The sequence below is a fragment of the Phaenicophaeus curvirostris genome, chromosome 3, assembly GCF_032191515.1.
Source record: "Phaenicophaeus curvirostris isolate KB17595 chromosome 3, BPBGC_Pcur_1.0, whole genome shotgun sequence".
Classification (NCBI taxonomy): domain Eukaryota; kingdom Metazoa; phylum Chordata; class Aves; order Cuculiformes; family Cuculidae; genus Phaenicophaeus; species Phaenicophaeus curvirostris.
In genome coordinates this window covers 97854435-97875637 of record NC_091394.1, presented here as the reverse complement: position 1 = coordinate 97875637, position 21203 = coordinate 97854435, and the positions used below count along the sequence as shown (strand labels likewise).

The following is a 21203-nucleotide window of genomic DNA, read 5'->3' as shown; positions in this document are numbered from 1 at the left end:
CCTCCTCCTCCCCTTGTGAGGAAGCTGTAGAGTATGATGAGGTTTCCCCTCAGTCTCCTCTTCTCTAGACTAAACAGACCAAGTGGCTTCAGCTGCTTCTCATATGACTTCACCTCTAAATTCTTCACCAACCTTGTGACCCTAACACAACCCTGCACTCACATCATCCTGCTCCTACATTTAGTATCATTGCAGCAACCAGCAGAACTGAGTCACTGATGTTCTGCTCTTTGCATCTCTGTCCCCAGCAGCACAGCAATCCACCCCCAAGGAGGATCGTGTGTTGGGAAAAGAACACGGATGGATGTAGAACTGTAGAATCATGGAATAGTTTGGGTTAGAAGGGACCTTTAAAGCCCATCCAACCCAACTCCCCTGCAATAAGCAGGGACATCTGCACCCAGATCTGAATCTCACTTCTTTTAATTTAAAAGACAGGTTGACCCCTCAATCTGTCTTTAGTGACCTTGCTAAAAAGCCTATCTCCACCTTTCTTTTCAGCCCCCTTTAAGTACTAGGAGGCTGCTAGAAGGTCTCTCTAGAGCCTTCTCTTCTCCAGGCTGAAGAACCTCAACTCCCAGCCTCTCTTCATAGCAGAGGTGCTGCACCCCTCTGATCATTTTTGTGGCCTCTTCTGGCCCCACTCCAAGAGGCCCATGTCTTTCCTGTGTCGAGGACACCAGAACTCAACACAGCTCCAGGTGGGGTCTCACCAGAGCAGAGCAGAAGGGAAGAATCCCTTCTCTCACCCTGCTGACCACACTGCTTTGGATGCAGCCCAGGATACTGTTGGCTTTCTGGGCTGTGAACGTACATTAGGAGCTCATGTCATTTTTCATCCACCAGAACCCTTCAGTCCTTCTCCTCAGCTCAGGGCTGCTCTCAATCCCTTCATACCCCAGCTTGTATTGATACTGGAAGTTGCCCTGACCCAAATACAGGACCTTGCACCTGGCCTTGTTGAACCTCCTGAGGTCCACATGAACCCACTTCTCAAGCTCATCCAGGTACCTCCAAATCCCATCCCTCAGATGTGTCAACCACATCACTCAGCTTGGTGTCAAATGCCATCCACCCATCCTGGGAAGGGAAGGAGTAGCACCTTCAGTCCTTTCTGCCTCAGGGATTTCTGCTTTTCTCATCGAGCAAAACAGTGCTGCTGAGCCGCCCCAGCGTGTTGGGTTTCTGCCAAGCATGCAAGGATTACCACTCTGATGAGTCAAGCCCAAGGTGGCTGGGTAAGCATTTCAAAGCATTTCAATTAACAAAAGGTCTATCCTGAGAAAGAGAAAAATAACCCAATGCCCTCAACGTGAGAAGAAACCAGTGAGTAATCGCTCTAGGAACAGCCAGAACAGGAGTTTGGGCACCCAAGCAGCCACGCTTTTAATTTCTTCAGCTACTTCATCTGCTGGGTAAAAACTCTTGCTCTGATGAGATGCTCAGAAAGAAGGATGATGCAAGTAAAGATGGTTGCTTCCGACAGGTGATCCTGGCCCTCTACTCTGTTATCGTAAGACCTCATCTGGAGCCCCAAAAGCAGCTCAGGAGTCCTCAGCATAGGAAGGACACACTAGAGCAAGTCCAGAAGAGGCCACAAAGATGATCCAAGGGCCAGAGCACCTCCCATACAAGAGCAGGCTGAGAGAGTTGGGGTTGTGCAGAGAAAGCTCTAGGGAGACTGTAGAGTAGCTTACAGTACCCAAACGGGGCAACAGGAAAGCTGGGGAGAGACTCTTGATCAGGGAGTACAGGGATAGGACAATGCTTTTAAGCTGAAAGAATGGAGATTGAGACAAAACTTCAGGAAGAAATATCTTCCTGTGAGGGTGGTAATGCCCTGTCTCAGGTGGCCCAGAGAAATGGTGGCTGCCCCATCCCTGGAGGTGTTGAAGGCCAGGTTGCATGGGGCTTTGATCAACCTGAGCCAGTGGGAGATGTCCCTGCTCATGCCAGGGGGTTGGAACTGGATGATCTTTAAGGTCCCTTACAATCCAAGGTATCCTATGATTCTATGACTTATTCATTCTGCTTTGGGACATTAATGTCCAGAAGATGCACCACCCAAATGCCTCCTAAGTAACTGCTACAAAAAGCTGTTTGGTTTAGTCTCCTTACAGCTCTATAGATGAAATGAGGATATTTCCAGGATAAAAAGCTATTTCCAGCAAATCTGTCCCATGCCTAAGCCCACCCCTATTCTCAAACCTTCACATCATGGTCCTTGCCAGAGGGTCAATCCCTGTGCAGAGCAGCAAGCCAAAGAAACACATACCTGTCATTCTGGTACACGTCCATGCTGCTGTTCAGCTCCTCCAGCTCCTCCTTCAGCAGCTGCAGGTTGGAGTTCACGTAGCTCAGCTCCAGGGCAACTGTCTCTTTGACCTTGTGGTTGCTGGTGGCCCTGCAAGACAACACTGTGCTGATCAAACCTCCCCCACTTCAATGCCTTTATTTATCAACTCTTGACTGCTCTGATAAAAAGCAATTAAGTTATCCAGTGGTGCAAGATCATGTGCATCCATCCAAACCGTCCCGCAGACATGTTCCTCTTGCTCTGCACACAACAGGGAGCAGGGATGCTAGAGCTTCCAGATTGCTCTCCTGTGGAGGCTGAGGCCAGGCAAAACTCATTCACAGGTTTGCAACTGGCTAAAATCATAGAATTCCTTGGTTGGAAAAGACCATTGAGGTAGAGTTCAATCGTATCTGTACGCTACTAAACCAAAGCCCTAAACAACTCATATTCTCATCTTTTAAACACCACCAGCGACGGTGACTCCACCACCTCCACTCCCTGGGCAGCTGTTCCAGTGCCCTAGAACCCTTCCGGTGAAGAAATTTTTCCTGATGCCTAGTCTGAACCTCCCCTGGTGCAAGTTGAGGCCATTTTCTCTCATCTTATCACCTGTCACTAGGGAGACAAGACCAGCACCCACCTCACTACAACCTCCTTTAAGACAATTGTAGACAGTGATAAGGTCTCCCCTCAGCCTTCCTTTCTTCAGGCTAAACAATCCCAGTTCCCTCACCTACTCCTCATAATGCTTGTTCTCCAGCCTCTTTACCAGCTTCATTCCCCTTCCCTGGATGCGCTCTAGCCCCTCAAAACCTTTCATGTAGTGAGGGGCCCAAAAGTGAACACAATATACGAGGTTTAACCTCACCAATGTCAAGTACAGCTGAATCTGCACCCAAGGGTGGAGGAGAAATACCTCCTCCGGAGCAACCTTCCCTTTGCCCATCCATGTTCCCACCTCCAGGGCAGCTTCAGATTTGGCCACGAGGACTCAAAGTGCTCACTCAGACCTAATAAGAGTGCTTTATAGTTGGGTTTGAGAAAGAAAAGCTGCTTTTTTTGGGGGTGCAAATAACCTTTCTGCAAGAGTAAAGGTTTGCTGTTCTTACCCCTCAGTACAGCTGGACCCTGCCCTCCACTCCCAACTCACACACATCAGATGTAAACACCAAGGATTGATTTCAGCTGCTTGCTCCCTGCAAGACAAGCTCCCAGGCTGATTATATCCTTCTTATCTCTTCCAAAGGAAAACAGGGAGAGATAAACCAGAGCTGACAGTGTGCAGTCGTCAGCTGAAATGGGCTCTGGCTGCTCGCACTAAGTCATGCTGGGCTCAGGGGAAAACAACACATGCAAGAGCTCTGCTTGGCCAGGGCACTGCTTTCCCCCAGCTTTTGCGGAGCATGTTGCCTCCAATGTGTTTTTTTATAGATAGCATCCTTCAAGGGTCTTGCCCTGACCCAGCTCACAGCAGTAGGAGTTATGCTGTTTTTCTTTGAAAATGCTGGTCCTTTAGTGTCTTCTACCCTGAACCCCTTCACTGGGATTTCCCAAGACCAGGGCATTTTTCTTTTTAAGCAAACAAAGCAAAACCACAGCAGGTCCAAAGATCTCTATGGCTGCTTTCATTTAGACATTCTTCAGCACTGAAGAGCCTGATCCAGTGGGAGGTCTCCCTAGCCAGGGCAGAGGGTTGGAAATGGATCATCTTTAATGTCCCTTCTAACAAAAACAATTCTATGACTTCTGTACCAGCATGCTCTTGCCATATAAACCAGTAATTAGCCTCCTCCATCCATCATAACACCTGCAGGATTCAGAGGTGCATCATTGCTGTTGTTACAGTTTTCTTCCTATACAAATGAAAGATGTTTGTTCCCTTCCTGCTACCAGTGGCAACAATACTTAAATTTTTTACTCATTTTCTTATGTTACCCATTTCATAAAGTCAGAGAATGGTTTGAGTCAGAAGGGACCTCAAAGTCCACCCAGTTCCAACCCCCCCGGCCTGAGCAGGGAGACCTCCCACTGGATCAGGTTGATCAAAGCCCCATCCAACTTGGCCTTGAACACCTCCCAGGGATGGGGCAGCCACAACTTCTCTGGGCAACCTGTGCCACGGCCTCCCCATCATCACAGGGAAGAATTTCTTCCTAATATCTCATCGCAATCTTCCCTCCTTCACCTTAAAACCTTTCCCTCCCTTCATCCTATCCCTGCACTCCCTAATAAAAAGCCCCTCTCCAGCTTTCCCGGAGCCCCTTTAAGCAGTGAAAGCTGCTCTAAGGTCTCCCTGGAGCCCTCTCTTCTCCAGGCTGAAGCACCCCAACTCTCTCAGCTTGTTTTCACAGCAGAGGTGCTCCAGCCCTTGGATCATCTTCATGGCCTCTTCTGGACTTGTTCCAACAGGTCTACATCTTTCAGTACCTCCCAGAGTTAGAGGGGAGCTCTCAACCATTTTTGTGAGCAAACCTGTGTTGATGCACTTCATGTTCCCCATCTAAGGTAAGTGCTGATCTCCATAAGAACATGCAGAGCCTACGTGTCTCCATCAGCCTCCCCAGTGAAATTATCAGCTGTTTACTCAGCTAATACCAAAAGCCTCCTGATCATTTTTTTTATTTCATTTTAAGAAGCTGGTTTATTGGCTACACCTTTATCTCCCTGATTGCTTCGCTCAGTCCCAGTATTTGAACAAGAAAGGAAAAGGTTTCCGCTGCCTCTCCTCATTTATTTACCCAGCAAACAAGCCCTCTTAACACTGCTGAGCAAACACCACGTACACTTTTTCCAACACACCATTTACGGCAACTCAACCACGAAAGGAGACCCAAATGCTGAACAGAACAGTTGAGATTATTTTTCTTAAAGCACTGAGAAGGATTTTTTTTTCAGAGGCAAAGAAACCAGCAAGTTCAGCTGAAAACTCTGCTCCAGGCTTGGCAACCCACAGCTTTTTCTATTTGCATTTAACAGTGTAGAGAGATACAAAGGAAGCTTCTCAGTGCAACTCAAGTCTATAATTTTTAAGTAATAACTTTTAGACTTACAACACCATAGAACTGTTGAATGGTTTGGTAGGAAGGGACTTTATTGCCCATCCAGTTCCACCCTGCCACGGGCAGGGACACCTTCCACTGGATCAGGTTGCTTAAAGTCTCAACCAACCTGGCTTTGAACACCTCCAGGGATGGGGCATCCATGACTTCTCTGGGCAACCTGGACCAGTGTCTCTCCATCCTCACAGGCAAACATTCCTTCCTAATATCTCATCTTAATCTCTCCTCTTTCAGCTTAAAACACTTTTCCCTTTGTCCTGCCCTGCTCTCTCTGATCAAGAGCCCCCACCCAGCTTTCCTGGAGCACCTTTCGGTACCAGAAGCTTCTCTAAGATCTCCCCAGAGCTGTCTCTTCTCCAGGCTGAAAAATCCTAACTCGCACTCCTCCTTACTTTAATTTCAGGCACAGTCTTGTTTTATTTCCCTGCAGATTTCCCATGTTCCATAAGCTCTGAGCACCATAATGCCCAGAAAAACCACATTATTACTCAGCAAAGTGGACTTGTGGGAGGGAGGGAAAGTGGCTGCTACCAAAGGACATTAAAAAGGCTGATCCAGCAAAAATAAGAGCCCCATCAGTGCACTTCCTTGGCCGAGCAATTAAGTTGTGTTTTGCATCACATTTTTGCTCACTCCCCTGCACACGGCTCTGATTCCCGCTGTTTGCACAGAAAACCATGTCCAGGCCCTTTTTCTGCTGAGCCAGCACATCTTCTCCACTTTAATATTAAAAAAAAAAAAGGAGTCGCATGGATTGGCAAAAATTGTGATTTCATAGCCTTTTTTTTAATTCAATTAGATGAGGCACAACAGCCAGGTAAGGGGGCTGTAACCTCACTCCCCTCTCTGGAAAAGTCCTGCTGTCTTCATCCACCTGTAAAGTACCATTTCTTGTTACAGTTCAGCAGAGCAATTAGTAATCCCTTGTCTCAGGTGCACACATTGCTGGCATTATATCATCCACCTTCAAAAAGTGAAAAAAATCAATTTTATTTTATTGGGGAAGAAAAATAATCAAACTGGCAAAATAAAAAAAAAAAAAAAATCTATTTCAGGGCAGAATTACAATATTTTCTTATATTAAGAGACCCTACACATACCCTCCAATACCCTACAGGAACATGAGATACACAAAGGAGCTACAAAAAAGGTCATCCTTGGATTAAAACCAGACAAAAGAGCTGCAAAACAAAGTGCAATTGCATCACAAAGGCTCTACAGGGGAAGGAATTAACATGCTGTCTTTACTTTTGCTGGACATTACATATTGGGAAGAATTTCTTTCTTGTGAGGGTGGTGAGGAACTGGCACGTGTCACCCAGAGAAGTCACGGATGCCCCCACCCCTGGAGATGTTTAACTCTGGCTGGGATTTTGAGCACCCTGTTGTAGTGGAAGATGTCCCCTGTCCCAGTCTTTAAGCTCCCTTCCAAACCAAACTATTCTACGATTCTATGACCAGCAACAATCTGAAAGCTGTGCAAAGGTGCCAGCTTATGCACCATCCCATAAACGCATCTTCCCAAGAGGGTGGAGAGGCGCTAAATTGTGCTCCATCTGCAAAGACATACCTGTGTTTTCAGATTCTGCTCTGGTGCAAGTGCTGTGATGGGAGTTTTTGAGTCAAATCCAGCATTAGCTCCACTTGCTGGAGGTATCAGGCAGGAGGTCTCCAAGCTCATAGAATCACAGAAAGGTCTGGGTTGGAAGGGACCTCAAAACCCTACCAGTTCCAACTCCCCTGCCACGGGCAGGGACACCCCCCACCAGATCAGGTTGCTTATTGTCTAATCCAGCCTGGTCTAGAACACCTCCAGGGCATCCACAAGTTCCCTGAGCAACCAGCGACAGTGCCTCCCCACCCTCTTAGAAAAGAATTCTTCCCAAGATGTCATCTAAATCTCCCCTCTTTCAACGTAATACTGTTACCCCTCATCCTATCCCTGTGCTCCTCAACAAACAGGCTCCTCCTCAGCTTTCTTGTACTGCTTGCCTTTCAGTACTGGAAGGCTGCTAGGTCTCCCCCATCCCCGAGTCTTCTCTTCTCCAGGCTGAACAACCCCAGCTCTCTCAGCCTGTCCTTGTATGCAAGGTGCTCTAGCCCTCAGATCATCTTCATGGCCTCCTCTGGATTCACTCCAACAGATCCACATGCTTCTGATCTGAGCTAAACTTGAATAGCGGGAATGAAATCTGCTCACACCCTGCTTCGTATCCATCTTACAGGATGTTAAAATTATAACTTTTAATTAAGACGCATCGCGTCACCACTGTGCCACATAGACAGCAGGCATTTTTAGGATGAATGCTCCAAAGTCAAGGAACAACTGTGCAGACCCTCACCAGAGCCCTGGGAAAGCAAGCATCCAGACAGCAAGACCATATTTCCAGTCCCAACCAAATCCCTGGGCCACAGGGATGTTATGGGGTTCAAGACTCACCTGAAGAGGTTTTCCGCCCCAGCTCGCATCCTCATCTCCTTGTTGATCTGCTGGTTAATCCGTGCCCGGCGATGCTGCAGTTTGCTGCGCTGGGTCTGGGCAAAGGGGTCACAGCCCTGCTGAGGGATAAGGACAGGGTCTCACCAAAAAGCCACACCATTTGGGGATGAAAAAAAAAAAAAGGCATCTTCACAGCCTGGTGTTTCACTTCAAAAGTTTTGTTATCTAACACTACCTGTTGATAGAGCAATTTATTTCCTAAGCTATTCAGGAAAGGCGTCCCAAATGCATCCATGAACTAAGCACCCCCTCTCTCCAGGGTCTCGCTATCCAGACACAAGACAAGACCTGAGGGCTCCAGATGAGCTCAATATAACCCTTAAGCTCACAAACAGATGTGACCCCACGTCTATAAGCACTCCCATCTCCTGCCGGCTGCAGGAGATTGAATGGAGCAAGTCAAGAGTTCACGGGGATAGAAAAATGAATTGCACAAAGCAGTAAATTAATTCCATCCTTGCTTCCTTCCATGGCTTCAGATTGGACTTTCTGCAGACAGGGAAACACATTTAATCTCCTACTCCAGGAAATAACAGACAGCAATATCCCTCCATCTCGCAGAGGCAAGAGGTTATTACAAGATGCCCCAGGAAAGGAGGTTGCCACAAGGCAGGTCTTCAAATCCAGTGTCACAAAAAGCTCTGCCTGAGCAGAGATGATCTCCATTGTGTGAGGAGAGGTTCAAATGGACAAGCTTCTAAAAGTCCTTGCATAAGGAAAACACATGGAAGGGCACAGGGCTTGGCAGTTTAAGAGAACTGAGACCTTCAAACACGCTTCTTCATGCACCAGGGCAAAGCATGGGCAGATACCTCCAAGAATGTATTAGGATCCACTGTAGCCCTAAAAGATTCCTCAAAGCCACTATTTCATCCTCTTGCTTCCCTGAGAAAACCGCTACACACACCACATTAACCTTCCTTCCCATTGCATTCCCTCCACCACTGTTAGCGAAACCCTTGCCTCCACATCAATAAGGGACTTTTCCACCCAAGAGATGCTACAGAGCTCCAACAGTATCCTCTCCCATCCTGTCCAAAAGGAGACCAGAAGAACTGCAGGTGGCAAATGATAGAAGAGGCACAAGTGGAAAGACTATTGAAAACCACAGAGAACGTCCACAAATGCTTCCCTTGTCTGGAGGCAAGGCAAGAAGAAAGAAGGTATGAAAAAAAAGTTAGATGCAGAGTGGCAAGAGATGACATTAGGATGGCTCTACCAGATACTAGAGATAGCACTAAAACCTCTTCACTGAAAAAGCATTTAAGTGGTACAGCTAATTGACTTGGTAGCTCTCCAATTCTCCTCGGCCTGGCTTGAGACAAGGGGCAAAATTCAAGTTGCTCCAGTGTCAAAGCTGATTAATGAGATCCCACTTAATGATGCACACAGAGCAACACTGATAATCATTAATCACTTTGGCTTTCCACAAGGACACAAGAGCAGACTCCATGCAAGCAGGAAAGCTTGCAAGCCCAGCTGGGACCAAGCATGCTCTGACAACATCCAAGACATCACAGCATTTGGATTTACCTAGATTTCTCCCTCCAAGAAGCATCAAGCCATTTGTAGAGCTGCAATGTCTTTCCCCATATGAACACTGGATGCCATCTCGACCACATTTAATGACATGAGTCATCCATTCCCATCCAGACTCCTAAGCCAATGGCAAAAAGGTGACAAAGTCAAGTATTGAAACAGCTGACAACACCAAAGCCTTGAGAGGATGTTGAGTCAGGATCTCCAGAGTTACGGCCCTCAAGAACTTCATGTTATCTCCCCACACCTTGCTTTGTTCCACACCCTCTAATAGTTGGGTAACTGCAGTAACCCATGGGATTGTAGGACATCTAGCCTCAACAGGATCTGGTGTTGTTCCCAAAGCATCATCCCTGGCTGGCATGGACCACTATAGGCATTATGCCAAGGCCACCGTGGGGAACAACCAAGACTAGTCTGCAGCTGCTCCTGGAGCACTCAAATGACATTATTTCACAAGTACTGGAACAAGAAGGACATTCAGCTCCAGAATAAGATGCTTATCCCAGGTTACATTAGACATGAAAGAAAACCCTATCACAAGCAAAAAAAGCCATTTTTACATAAAAAGGGACAGGGGATATAGAGGGTCGAGAGGAGACCAGGCTCATCCTCCAACAGCTGGCACTCAAAGGACACCAATGCTTTGCCTGTGCACATACCCTCCAAGTTGCAATCAAAAGTGAAAAACTACAGCACAGAGCTTCTAAAGCAAGCAGTGACAGATTTAATCATGCCTTAGATACAGGGAAAAAAAAAAAAACAAAACACAACAAACAACTAGACTCCACTGTTTAGTCATAAAACGGATCTTCTTCCTTAATTCTTCTTTGTAGGAGCTCTTGAGGTCAACACTTTGACGTCAGAAGAAAGGTGTGTTATTTCAGCCAGCCTCTTGGGTTTTGGGGAGCACATAGGGACATCAATAGAAAATTTAGGTGCTTAAGAAGCAGCCAAAAATGTGAGATTTCTCAGCCTTTCTAGTTTAAAGCTTCTCCAAATGAGAAACAAGCATGAAACTCTTCCACTTGGAGGCCATATATTGCGTAGCAGCCAAGGAACAACACAAATTGGGGTTGTTCAGCCAGGAGAAGAGAAGGCTCCAGAGAGTCCTTAGGACAGCCTTCCAGTACTTAAAGGGGGCTACAGAAGAGCTAGGGAGGGGCTTTTTATCAGCAAGTGCAGGGAATTCAACTCAAACCCTACCTTTGCAGGGAACACAGAATCATTAAGGCTGGAAAAGACCTCTAACCTTACCCAGTCCAACTATCAGCCTAACACCACCATGCCTACACTAAACATGAGGTACAACAAGGCCAAATGCCGGGTCCTGCACTTGGGGCACAACAACCCTGTGCAGTGCTACAGACTAGGAGAAGTCTGTCTAGAAAGCTGCCTGGAGGAGAGGGACCTGGGGGTGTTGGTTGACAGCGACTGAACATGAGCCAGCAGTGTGCCCAGGTGGCCAAGAAGGCCAATGGCATCTTGGCTTGTATCAGAAATGGCGTGACCAGCAGGTCCAGGGAGGTTATCCTCCCTCTGTACTCGGCACTGGTGAGACCGCTCCTCAAATCCTCACCCCTCACCACAAGAAGGATGTTGAGGCTCTGGAGCGAGTCCAGAGAAGAGCAACGAAACTGGTGAAGAGGCTGGAGAACAGGCCTTATGAGGAGCGGCTGAGAGAGCTGGGGTTGTTTAGCCTGGAGAAGAGGAGGCTGAGGGGAGACCTCATTGCTCTCTACAACTACCTGAAAGGAGGTTGTGGAGAGCAGGGAGCTGGCCTCTTCTCCCAAGTGACAGGGGACAGGATGAGACGGAATGGCCTCAAGCTCCACCAGGGGAGGTTCAGGCTGGACATTAGGAAAAATATTTTCACAGAAAGGGTCACTAGGCACTGGAACAATCTGCCCAGGGAGGCGGTTGAGTCACCTTCCCAGGAGGTGTTTAAAAGACGGGTGTATGAGGTACTCACGGACATGGTTTAGTGATTGATGGGAATGATTTGACTCGATGATCCAGTGGGTCCTTTCCAACCCAGTGATTCTATGATTCTATACCATATCCTGAAGTGCTACCTCTACATACTTTTTGAATACCTGCAGGGAAGGAGACTTTATCACTTCCCCAGGCAGACTCTTCCAATGCTTCACCTCTCCTTCAGTAGAGGATTTTTTCCTAATATTCAATGTAAACCTCTTCAGCACAACTTGAGGCCATTTCCTCTCTTTCCATCATCTGTTACTCAGGAGAAGATACCAGCACCCACCTCACCACAACATCTTTTCAGGTAGCTGTAGAGAGCAATAAGGTCTCCCCTCAACCTCCTTTTTTCCCAGGCCAAACAACCCCAGGCCCTCAGTTACTCCTCATAACAATTGCTCTCCAGCTCCTTCATCAGCCTTATTGCCCTCCTCTGGATACGCTCCAGCAGCTCAATCCCTTTCTTGTACTGAGGGGCCAAAACTGAACACAGGATTGAAGGTGCAGCCTCACCATATATAACGATGTAACGGCGGTGTTAACTTCAACACCTCTTCCAGTTCCAGAGCACCCATCTGGGGTGATAAATAGGGCAATCATGTGGTTAGGTTTCCTTCTGTAAGCAAGTCCTTAGGGAATGTTTGTTCAGAGATATTAGCCAAGCATACTTTGTACTTCACATCTCCATGATGAGAGGAAGCCAGGATGTTTCTTGGGTGACAAGGCACACCTAGAGTGTTATTTCTGACCCTGGTGCCGAAACAAGGCCACCCCCTCCTGGCTTTCCAAGCATTAATGACAAACCTACTCATCTGTAGGAAGAGATGGATGCCAGGAAGTCTAAAGGGCAAAGCCACCCACAAAGGGACTAATTTCTGCTCTTTCACTTCTGCTAGAAGAATAGGAGCTCCGTTGCTGCAAGCAACTTAACAAAAGTAAAACTGAAGTGTATGAAGCCAAAGGACAACTACAAGCTATTACTGCAACACCTGTGAGAACAGAAAACACAGTCCTAGGACACGCTGGCAAGGTTATAAACAGGAGAGCAATGGAGATGCAGATCTAGTTGCTTAAGGGGCAGCTGTATCTTCATCTGGATGAACAGGTACAGAGCAGGAGCATGCTGGCAAAAGTCAGGCATGGATCTCTTCAGAGAAACGAAGACAGATCCATAGCTGGTTGTTAAGTTACAGCTTCAATGGGTATAGGAGCAAAAGCTCCTAGATATTTACACGAGGTGCTCCACAACCCACCTGCTGAAGCACAGACCAGGCTATGCCACCTTCAAGCCAGCCACAGAACAGTTACTGCTGGGGCTTCTGCCAATTAGAGAGGCAGGAGAGGGCCCACAGAATAGCAGAAGACACTAAAGTTTAATTTGATGTAGACATACACAACAGTGCAGTGGCGAGATTAGTCATCATCCTAGGCTTTACAGCCAGCCCCATCACCAAGCAGACACCCTTCACATCCCCAAGGATGGGTTGAAGGAGAAAGCTGCAAGGGTACCAGACAGTGCAATAAGGAATAAGCCTTCCAGTACCTGAAGGAGGTGCAGAAGAAAGCTGGGGAGGTGCTTTTTCCAAGGGCACAGAATAATACAACAAAGTGAAATGGCTTTAAGTTGGAAGGGATAAGATTTAGATTAGACATTAGAAAGAAATTCTTGATGATGATAGTGGTGAGACACTGGCCCAGGTTGCCCAGGGAAGCTGTGAATGCCTCCTCCCTGGAGGCTTTCAAGGCCACATTGAATAAAGTCTTGAGCAGCCTGGTCTAGTGGGAGGTGTCCCTGCCCATGGTGGCAGGCAGGATCTGGATGGGCTCTAAGATGCCTTCCAACCCAAACCATTCTATGATTATTTTGTTTTAATTTTATAAACTATCTCCCATGGGGAACAGACAGCTTATTGCCTTTTTTTATTTAAGGGAGGGAGTCAAAAGGCATCATGAGTGTTAGTATCCAAACCTTACCCAAGAAAAGAAAGAAACACAGTCAAACTCTTCTGTTTGACAACCTGTTGGGATTTCATTCATTTGATGTCTCCAGGGCTGCCGCATTCCCTCCTTACACCAACCAGTTGTTGGGTTTGGTTATTCAGGGCATAAATCCACGCCTGAGACAAAATAGCAGGGGCTTTCCTGGAGTCTCCCTGCCTTTGATTCACCTCCATCTCATCTCACCCTACCCCAGGAGTTCCCACAAAAGCCATCCCAGAACCTACTTCTACACACACAGAGGACTGATAATCCAAGTAAAATAAACTAAAAAGCCTTTGGAGCCAAAGGAAAAGCTGAGCAACACTACAAAACAGACCTAAGGCACCTCCATTTGACACCTGATAACCAAGGGCTCCAGAGAGACCCACAGCAACCTTTGGACATCACGAGTCATCCCATCAGAAAGCCACCCTCTCGTGACTGGGAATTTCTTTAGGTAGTACCAGAATTCATGGCCAATGCCAAAGCTCTGCCAATGTTGGACTAGGTTTGGTGCTAACCCTAAAGGTCCCCAGTCTTCAGAACTGCCTGCTTAGTGAGCTCCAGGTTGGCGTTCCTACACCATTCACAACCAAGTCAGTGACCAACCTCTCCAGCACTACCAGTCTGTGCCCACGAAGCAATTAAAGAAAACAGCACATGAAGCACAAGGTGCTAAAGCATCAGGAGACCAGATGGCTTGCGCCCAGGAAGCCTTCAATCCCAGCAGGGATGGTAAATGAAGAGCTGAAGATCAGTGCTTGGAAGGGTCAAGCACCAAGCACCATGTGTAATTCAGGCAGAGGTGGTAAACTTCATTAGAGCTGGTCAAGTTCAAGCTGGTTTTGCTCTCCACTGCTTCACCCAACCAGTATCACAACATACTCCAGAATATCAACATCTGCTCTGTAGAAAATTCTAGAGCAAAATACCTGTGCAGAGACAAGTAGCAGCCAAAAACGGCAATTTCAACAGCTCTGGAAAGCATTGACACACAAGCTACCACAGTCATTAATAGACTCTTAGAATGGTTTGGGTTGAAAGGGACATTAAAGATCACCCAGTTCCAACCCTCCTGCCATGGGTGGGGACACCTTCTGCTGCATCAGTTAGCTCAAAGCAGCATCCAACCTGGTCTTGAACACCTCCAGGGATGAGGAATCCATGAACTCTGGGCAACCTGTGCCAGTGCCTCACAGTAAAGAATTTCTTTACAAGATCTCATCTAAATCTCCTCTCTCTCAGTTTAAAGCCATTCCCCCTTGTCCTATCCCTGCACACCCTGATAAAGAGCTCCTACCCAGCTTTTCTGGAGGCTCTTTCAGTACTGGAAGTTGCTCTTGGGTCTCCCTGGAGCCTCCTCAAGGCTGAACAACCTCAACTCTCTCAGCCTGTCCTTGTGTAGGAGGTGCTTTATCCTCCAGATTATCCTCATAGACTCCGCTCGACTCACTCCAAGAGATCCACATTCTTCCTGTGCTGAGGACTCCAGAAATGAATGGAGGGCTCCAGATGAGGTCTCACAAGAGCAGAGTAGAGGGGCAGAATCCCCTCCCTCACCCTGCTGGTCACACTTTAGATGCAACCCAGGATACAGCTGGCTACTACAGTACAGTAATAGAGGTACTCTTGCTCCATGACCCCAGCCCTGTGTGCTGAGCACATGGTCTCCAGGTACAACCTCAACTCTGCAGGTTTTACCCAGTAAATGCTTCCAACATCTCTCACTCAAAAAAAAGCCGCAGGCAGATACTTATTTTCATCCACTCAATGTTTCCCAGAACAGTGTATTGTCCCACCAAAAACGGATGCCTTGAAGCACACAGATGACCTACGGTTGCTGTAGAAATAGGGTAACCAGAGCATCAAGCGCTCAGCAACTTTTTTATTTCCAAAACCACATTGGTCTGAAAGCTAATTTGGTAAAGTCAGAGCTGTCAACTGGAATTATTATTCCTCATCACAAGTTTTTCAGTCAGGCCAGCAGAGGACAAGTGGCCAAGTGACCCTAGTTTAGCAGCGTTAGCCTGTGGGATTGAAAGAAAGCAAAAGCCAGAGAACCATTCCACACACAACAACAGGCTTAAAAATTCTCCTTGTAAAAAAAAAATTACCAATAACTTCCTTCTCCCAGCCAAGGGCATTTCAGAAAGTAATATGGGCTGTTACTACAAGAGGTCACAACAAAGGTTTTTGCTCCCCGGACATCTATTTATATATAAAAGTCCCTATCATGAAACTAATCTCATGAAGCACTCTGGCTGCAAGCTGGTTTTCTGTGGGAGACATTACCAGCTAAAACCTCTAAAACCTTTTATTGAGAATATGGTTACATCACACAGCCTTTTAACAAATGAAGGGAGGATTAAGGTTTTAAATTTCCCAACAAAGTGCCCTCGCTGTTAGCCAATGTACTCAGCAAGAGGACGGAAAAATATAACTGGGGGGGGGGGGGGTAAATAAAAATATGGGGGACTGGGTTTTTTAAACAGCAAAGTCTGCAGCTGGAGCTTGGATTTTAGGACTGCAAAAGTGCTCCAGGGAGGTGGGGGAGGCACAGGGGTGTCTGTGCATCATGACAGCCAGGGCAGGGAGCCAGCAGGAAACAGATGTATTAAATCTTTAGTCCTGGTACATGAACCCTGGCAAAATAAAAGGAAGAAAAAGGAAAACACCAACATTGCAGCAGTGTTTGGGATCCACTGCAAGAGAGCAAAAGCACAGCGGCCACGTCCACAGCCTCTGATGCTATCAAGTGGAAATGAACACAACTAGAAGTTACTACATTGATGGCTTATTTTAAAGAAAGCCCTGCTATCATTAATAGGCAATCTAATCAGGTGTTTTGCTCTTTTAATTAACAAAAGTAATCATGTTATGACAGATGTTGCATACCCCCTGTCAGTTCCTTCCCTCAAAGCTTGCTTCGCAATATTTTCCTCTGTTATTCTACCATCCGGTAGATCCAAACAGATCAGAGAAGGGGAGCAGTGCCTCCATGCACAGAATAAATTGGAAAACCCCTCCTCTTAATCACTTTTTTCAAAGCAGCACCTGCTATTTCAACAAGGTAAACTCCAACCTGGTTTAAAGTTGCAACCTCTTTGGCTGCAGATAGAGGCCAGGCTCCAGTGACTTGAGATCAGATTGATCCTTGTTCAGCCAAGGTTTTGATCTCAGCCCTTGCTCAGGTTGGAAAAAAAAAAACAAAACACCTCTACAGCCTGTCAGAGCTTTGCTTTTTCAGTTGTTGGGTTTTCTGGGAGTGGGTTGGTTTGGTTTTTGCCGAAGGGCTGCAGAAAGGCAGCGCCTCTGTTGAAGAACAAGTTTTGAAAGTTATAGACTTGCGAGATCAGGTTACAGGGAAAATTCACTGCAGGTTTATAAAGCTGGCTCCCAGGGGATGGTCCTAATGAGAAATGCACTTAAACAGCCCCAAAACCTAATGTTTACTCATCTTTTCTTGAAAAGAGCTCTTTAAAGCTTCCTCAACCCCAGGAGTGTGTGTTCACACCCAAGGGATAGTAAGGAACATTGAGCAGCAGGGCTGGTGGCAGCCCAAGGACAATGCCCACTGGTTTCACCCCACTGTTATTAATTAAACAAGTGAAGCCAGCGGAGCTATCGGCCCCATCTCACACAGATTGCTGGGCAGCTGTTGCACCAACTTGCTCATAGAATGGTTTGGGTTAGAAGGGAACTTAAATTCCATCCAGTTCCACTCCTGTGCCATGGCAGGGATGCTTTCCACTGGATCAGGTTGCACCAAGCCACCTCCAACCTGGCCTTGAACACCTCCAGGGATGGAGCATCCACAACTATTTTGGGCAACCTGTGCCAGTGTCTCACCACCTTCACAGTAAAGAAAGGCTTTCCTGAGCCCTGCATTGCTCTGGTGTCTCACAACCCAATAACTTAGCATCAGACTAAAGAAGCTTTCAGAAAAGGGCCAAAAATCTTCCCACTGCAGAAACATTGTCTACAGGATCATAAAATCAAACTCTTTGGGTTGGAAGAGACCCAAAAGCCCATCCAGTTCCAAATCCCCTGCCATGGGCAGGGACACCTCCCACCAGATGAGGTTGCTCAAAGCCTCATCCAGCATGGTCTTTAACACCTCCAGGCATGTAGCATCATCTTGCTGTCAAGCTTCTCCTCTAGGAGCTGCCCACAAATCAACACCCTGCCTGGTACCTTCAACAGTGAGTAGGGGAACAGGTAGGGCTTGGTTGGACCATCTTCCTATGGGTTGGACAGAGAAATTGTCAAAATACAGGATAACTTGGTTAAAAGGAGTCACTAGGAAGCTTGTAGGTGGAAACCAGTAGAGGAAGATAAGAAGTGTGGAGCTGAAGTGATGAGGAGCTACCAGACAGTTCAGTAGGGCTGCTTATGAATGAGCTACTGGAGAGGTTTCCATCACACAAGCCCTTCCCCAGACAGCCCCCTATCATGCCCTGACAGCCCCAGCATGGTCTGATGGCCAAGATGGACCTGCACTCCTACTCAAAGGGACCATCATCCTCATGGTCCAGACAGGGATAACCTACCCCATGGAGCATCCGTTGGGTGCTTTGCCATCCTGCCCCCACCCATGGCACCCCACCATCGTGCCTCACCTTCCGGGTGCTGCTGCTCTTCAGGGCTTGCAGGAGGACGAGGCCGCCATCCCCATCCCCCTTCCCACTGCCAGCCAGGCTCTCCTCCTCAGGGGGCATCATCTCCAGGGGCACAGCATCCACAGGCTGAGAGGGGTGGGCCCGCCGCTGGGGGCTCCTGCTTGACCCCACAAGGTGGCTCTGGAGCCTGGTAGCCCTTCCTTGGGTTGCTCTGGTTCTCCTCAACTGGCCCCACACCTTGCTAGCTCCCAAAGGCTTTGGTGCCCAGTCCTGGGTGAGGGCTTAAACCCCCACTAACTTCTGCCTTCTCACACTGCAACCCCCCCTGCCCCTAACATCTGGCTTAATAATCCACAGCTGGCTTCTCCCCCTACAGAAATACCTCAGCTAGGGCAGAACCTCCTACAGAGCTACCCCAAATTTGTGAGTGTAAGCTCCCACAGACTCCTTTGCAAGAGCTGCTGCAAATGCGTGGGGTGTAACTTCCCCCCCCCACCCCCCTAGATGAGGGGTCAGACCCCCTCAGACCTCCCTGCAAGACCTACCCCAAATGGGATGAGGGTGTAAACCCCCTCAAACAGGGGAGGCACAAACACCTCTGCAAGAGCTATCCCAAATGTGGGTGGTGGTGTAAACATCCCCAAAATCCCACAGATAGTGGGCAGACCCCCACAGACCCCTTTGCAAGGGCTACCCCAGATGGGGGTGGGGGGTGGTCAAATCTCCCCAGAGTTCTTTCCAAGAGCTACACCAGCTGGGGAGTGGGGTGTAAGCACCCTAGACCCCACAAATGTGGGGCAAACCCCTTGCCAGACCTACTCCAAATGGGGAGGGGGAGTTCAAACCCCTCTAAACCCCCCCTGAAAAGAGGTCAGAACCCTTTGTAAGGGCTACCTCAAGTTGGAGGCTGGGGAGGGGAAGGTGAAACTTCCCTAGACCCCTTTCTAAGAAATACCCCAGATGGGGAGCAGGGCATAAACACCCTAGACCCCACAAATGCGGGGCAGACCCCTTGCAAGGCCTATTCTAAATGAGGAGGGGGAGGTCAAGCCCCTCTAAGCACCTCCTAAATGGTGGGGGCGGGGGGGGCAGCCCCCCAGACAGGGTCAAAACCCCCTTACAAAGCCCCAGAAAGGGACAAACCTCCCCTAAAAAGCTGCCCCAGACGTGGGGGGCCAAACCTGGCACCCCTAAACCTTCCCCCCCTCAACCAAATCCCAGCCGCCCCCTCTCACCCCTCGCTGCCCCCGCTCGACGCTGCCCGCCGGGAGCCGCGCGGGGCATAAGGAGGGCGGGTGGGCGGGGCTACGAGCGGCTTCAGCCAATGAGAAAGGAGGACGGCGCTGAGCGGCGGCGGCGCCGACCAATGGGAGCGCGGGGCCGGGAGGGGCTGGGGGGAGGGACGGGGCGGCTCGGGGAGGCGCTGTCGCCCCTGGCAACGGGGGGAATTAGAACGCCGGTGACGTCACGAGGGGGCGGGGCCTCCCCGTGTCTGGATTCGCAGCAGCTTTGTGCCCCCCGCCCCCCCCAAAACATCTGGATGGCTCCACCTCCAACTCATAGAATCATAGAATAACCAGGTTGGAAGAGACCCACCGGATCATCGAGTCCAACCGTTCCTATCAAACACTAAACCATTCCTCTTAGCACCTCGTCCACCCGTCTTTTAAACCCCTCCAGGGAAGGTGACTCAACCACCTCCCTGGGCAGCCTGTTCCAGTGCCCAATGACCCTTTCTGTGAAAAATTTTTTCCTAATGTCCAGCCTGAACCTCCCCTGGCAGAGCTTGAGGCCATTCCCTCTTGTCCTGTCCCCTGGCACTTGGGAGAAGAGGCCAGCACCCTCCTCTCTACAACCTCCTTTCAGGTAGTTGTAGAGAGCAATGAGGTCTCCCCTCAGCCTCCTCTTCTCCAGGCTAAACACCCCCAGCTCTCTCAGCTGCTCCTCATAAGACCTGCTCTCCAGCCTCCTCACCAGTTTCGTTGCTCTTCTCTGGACTCGCTCCAGAGCCTCAACATCCTTCTTGTGGTGAGGGGCCCAGAACTGAACACAGTACTCGAGGAGCGGTCTCACCAGTGCCGAGTACAGAGGGAGGATAACCTCCCTGGACCTGCTGGTCACGCCGTTTCTGATCCAAGCCAAGATGCCATTGGGCTTCTTGGCCACCTGGGCACACTGCTGGCTCATATTCAGTCGGCTGTCAACCAACACCCCCAGGTCCCTCTCCTCCAGGCAGCTTTCTAGACAGACTTCTCCTAGTCTGTAGCACTGCACAGGGTTGTTGTGCCCCAAGTGCAGGACCCGGCATTTGGCCTCGTTAAACAGAATCACAGAATCACAGAATAACCAGGTTGGAAGAGACCCACCGGATCACCGAGTCCAACCGTTCCTACCAAACACTAATCCATATCCCTCAGCACCTCGTCCACCCGTGCCTTAAGCACCTCCAGGGAAGGTGACTCAACCACCTCCCTGGGCAGCCTGTTCCAGTGCCCAATGACCCTTTCTGTAAAGAATTTTTTCCTAACGTCTAGCCTAAACCTCCCCTGGCGGAGCTTGAGGCCATTCCCTCTTGTCCTGTCCCCTGTCACTTGGGAGAAGAGGCCAGCACCCTCCTCTCTACAACGTCCTTTCAGGTAGTTCCCACCTGCCACTAGCAGGGACATCTCCCGCTGAATCAGGTTGCTCAGAGCCTCATTCAGCCTGGCCTTGAACACCTCCAGAAGATGGGGCATTCACAATTTCTCCGGGCAACCTGGACCAGTGTCTCACCACCCTCACAAGGAAGAATTTCTTCCTAATTTCTCATATCAATCTCCCCTCTTTTAGCTTAAAACCATTCCCCCTCGTGCTATCCCTGCACTCCCTGACTACAAGCCCCTCCCCAGCTTTCCTGGAGCCCTTTACACTACTAGAAGCTATTCTAAGGTCTCCCCAGAACCTTTTGTAGCCCTCGGATCATCCTCATTGCTTCCACTTGACTTACTCCTTGACTGTCGTCCTCTGCTGAGGACTCCAGAACTGGACACAGAACTCCAGGTGGGGTCTCACAAGAGCAGAGCAGAGGGGCCGTGTCCCCTACCTTGGCCTGCTGTTCCCACTTCTTTTGATGCAGCCCACGAAACAGTGTGGAAGTGTTCAAAACCAGTTTGGATGAGGCTTTAAGCAACCTGATCCAGTGGGAGTTGTCCCTGGCCATGACAGCGGAGTTGGAACTGGATAATCTT

The 21203-nt window shown here is 48.7% G+C and overlaps 1 protein-coding gene across 2 annotated transcripts in view; it reads right to left on the bottom strand.

Moving 5' to 3' along the window:
- The window catches only part of RHPN1 (rhophilin Rho GTPase binding protein 1), a 37326-nt gene extending 19079 nt beyond the window's left edge, over positions 1 to 18247 (bottom strand). The window contains exons 1-3 of one of the 2 annotated variants that reach the window (XM_069854764.1): positions 17977 to 18247; positions 7799 to 7917; positions 2276 to 2404 (exon numbers count right to left, since the gene is read on the bottom strand). In XM_069854764.1, coding sequence (XP_069710865.1) covers positions 2276 to 2404; positions 7799 to 7917; positions 17977 to 18078 — 350 coding nt within the window. In that variant the 5' untranslated portion in view covers positions 18079 to 18247. The remainder of the gene's footprint in view (positions 1 to 2275; positions 2405 to 7798; positions 7918 to 17976) is intronic. The other variant, XM_069854765.1, reaches the window with a different exon arrangement.
- Between the last annotated feature and the right edge of the window lie 2956 nt (positions 18248 to 21203).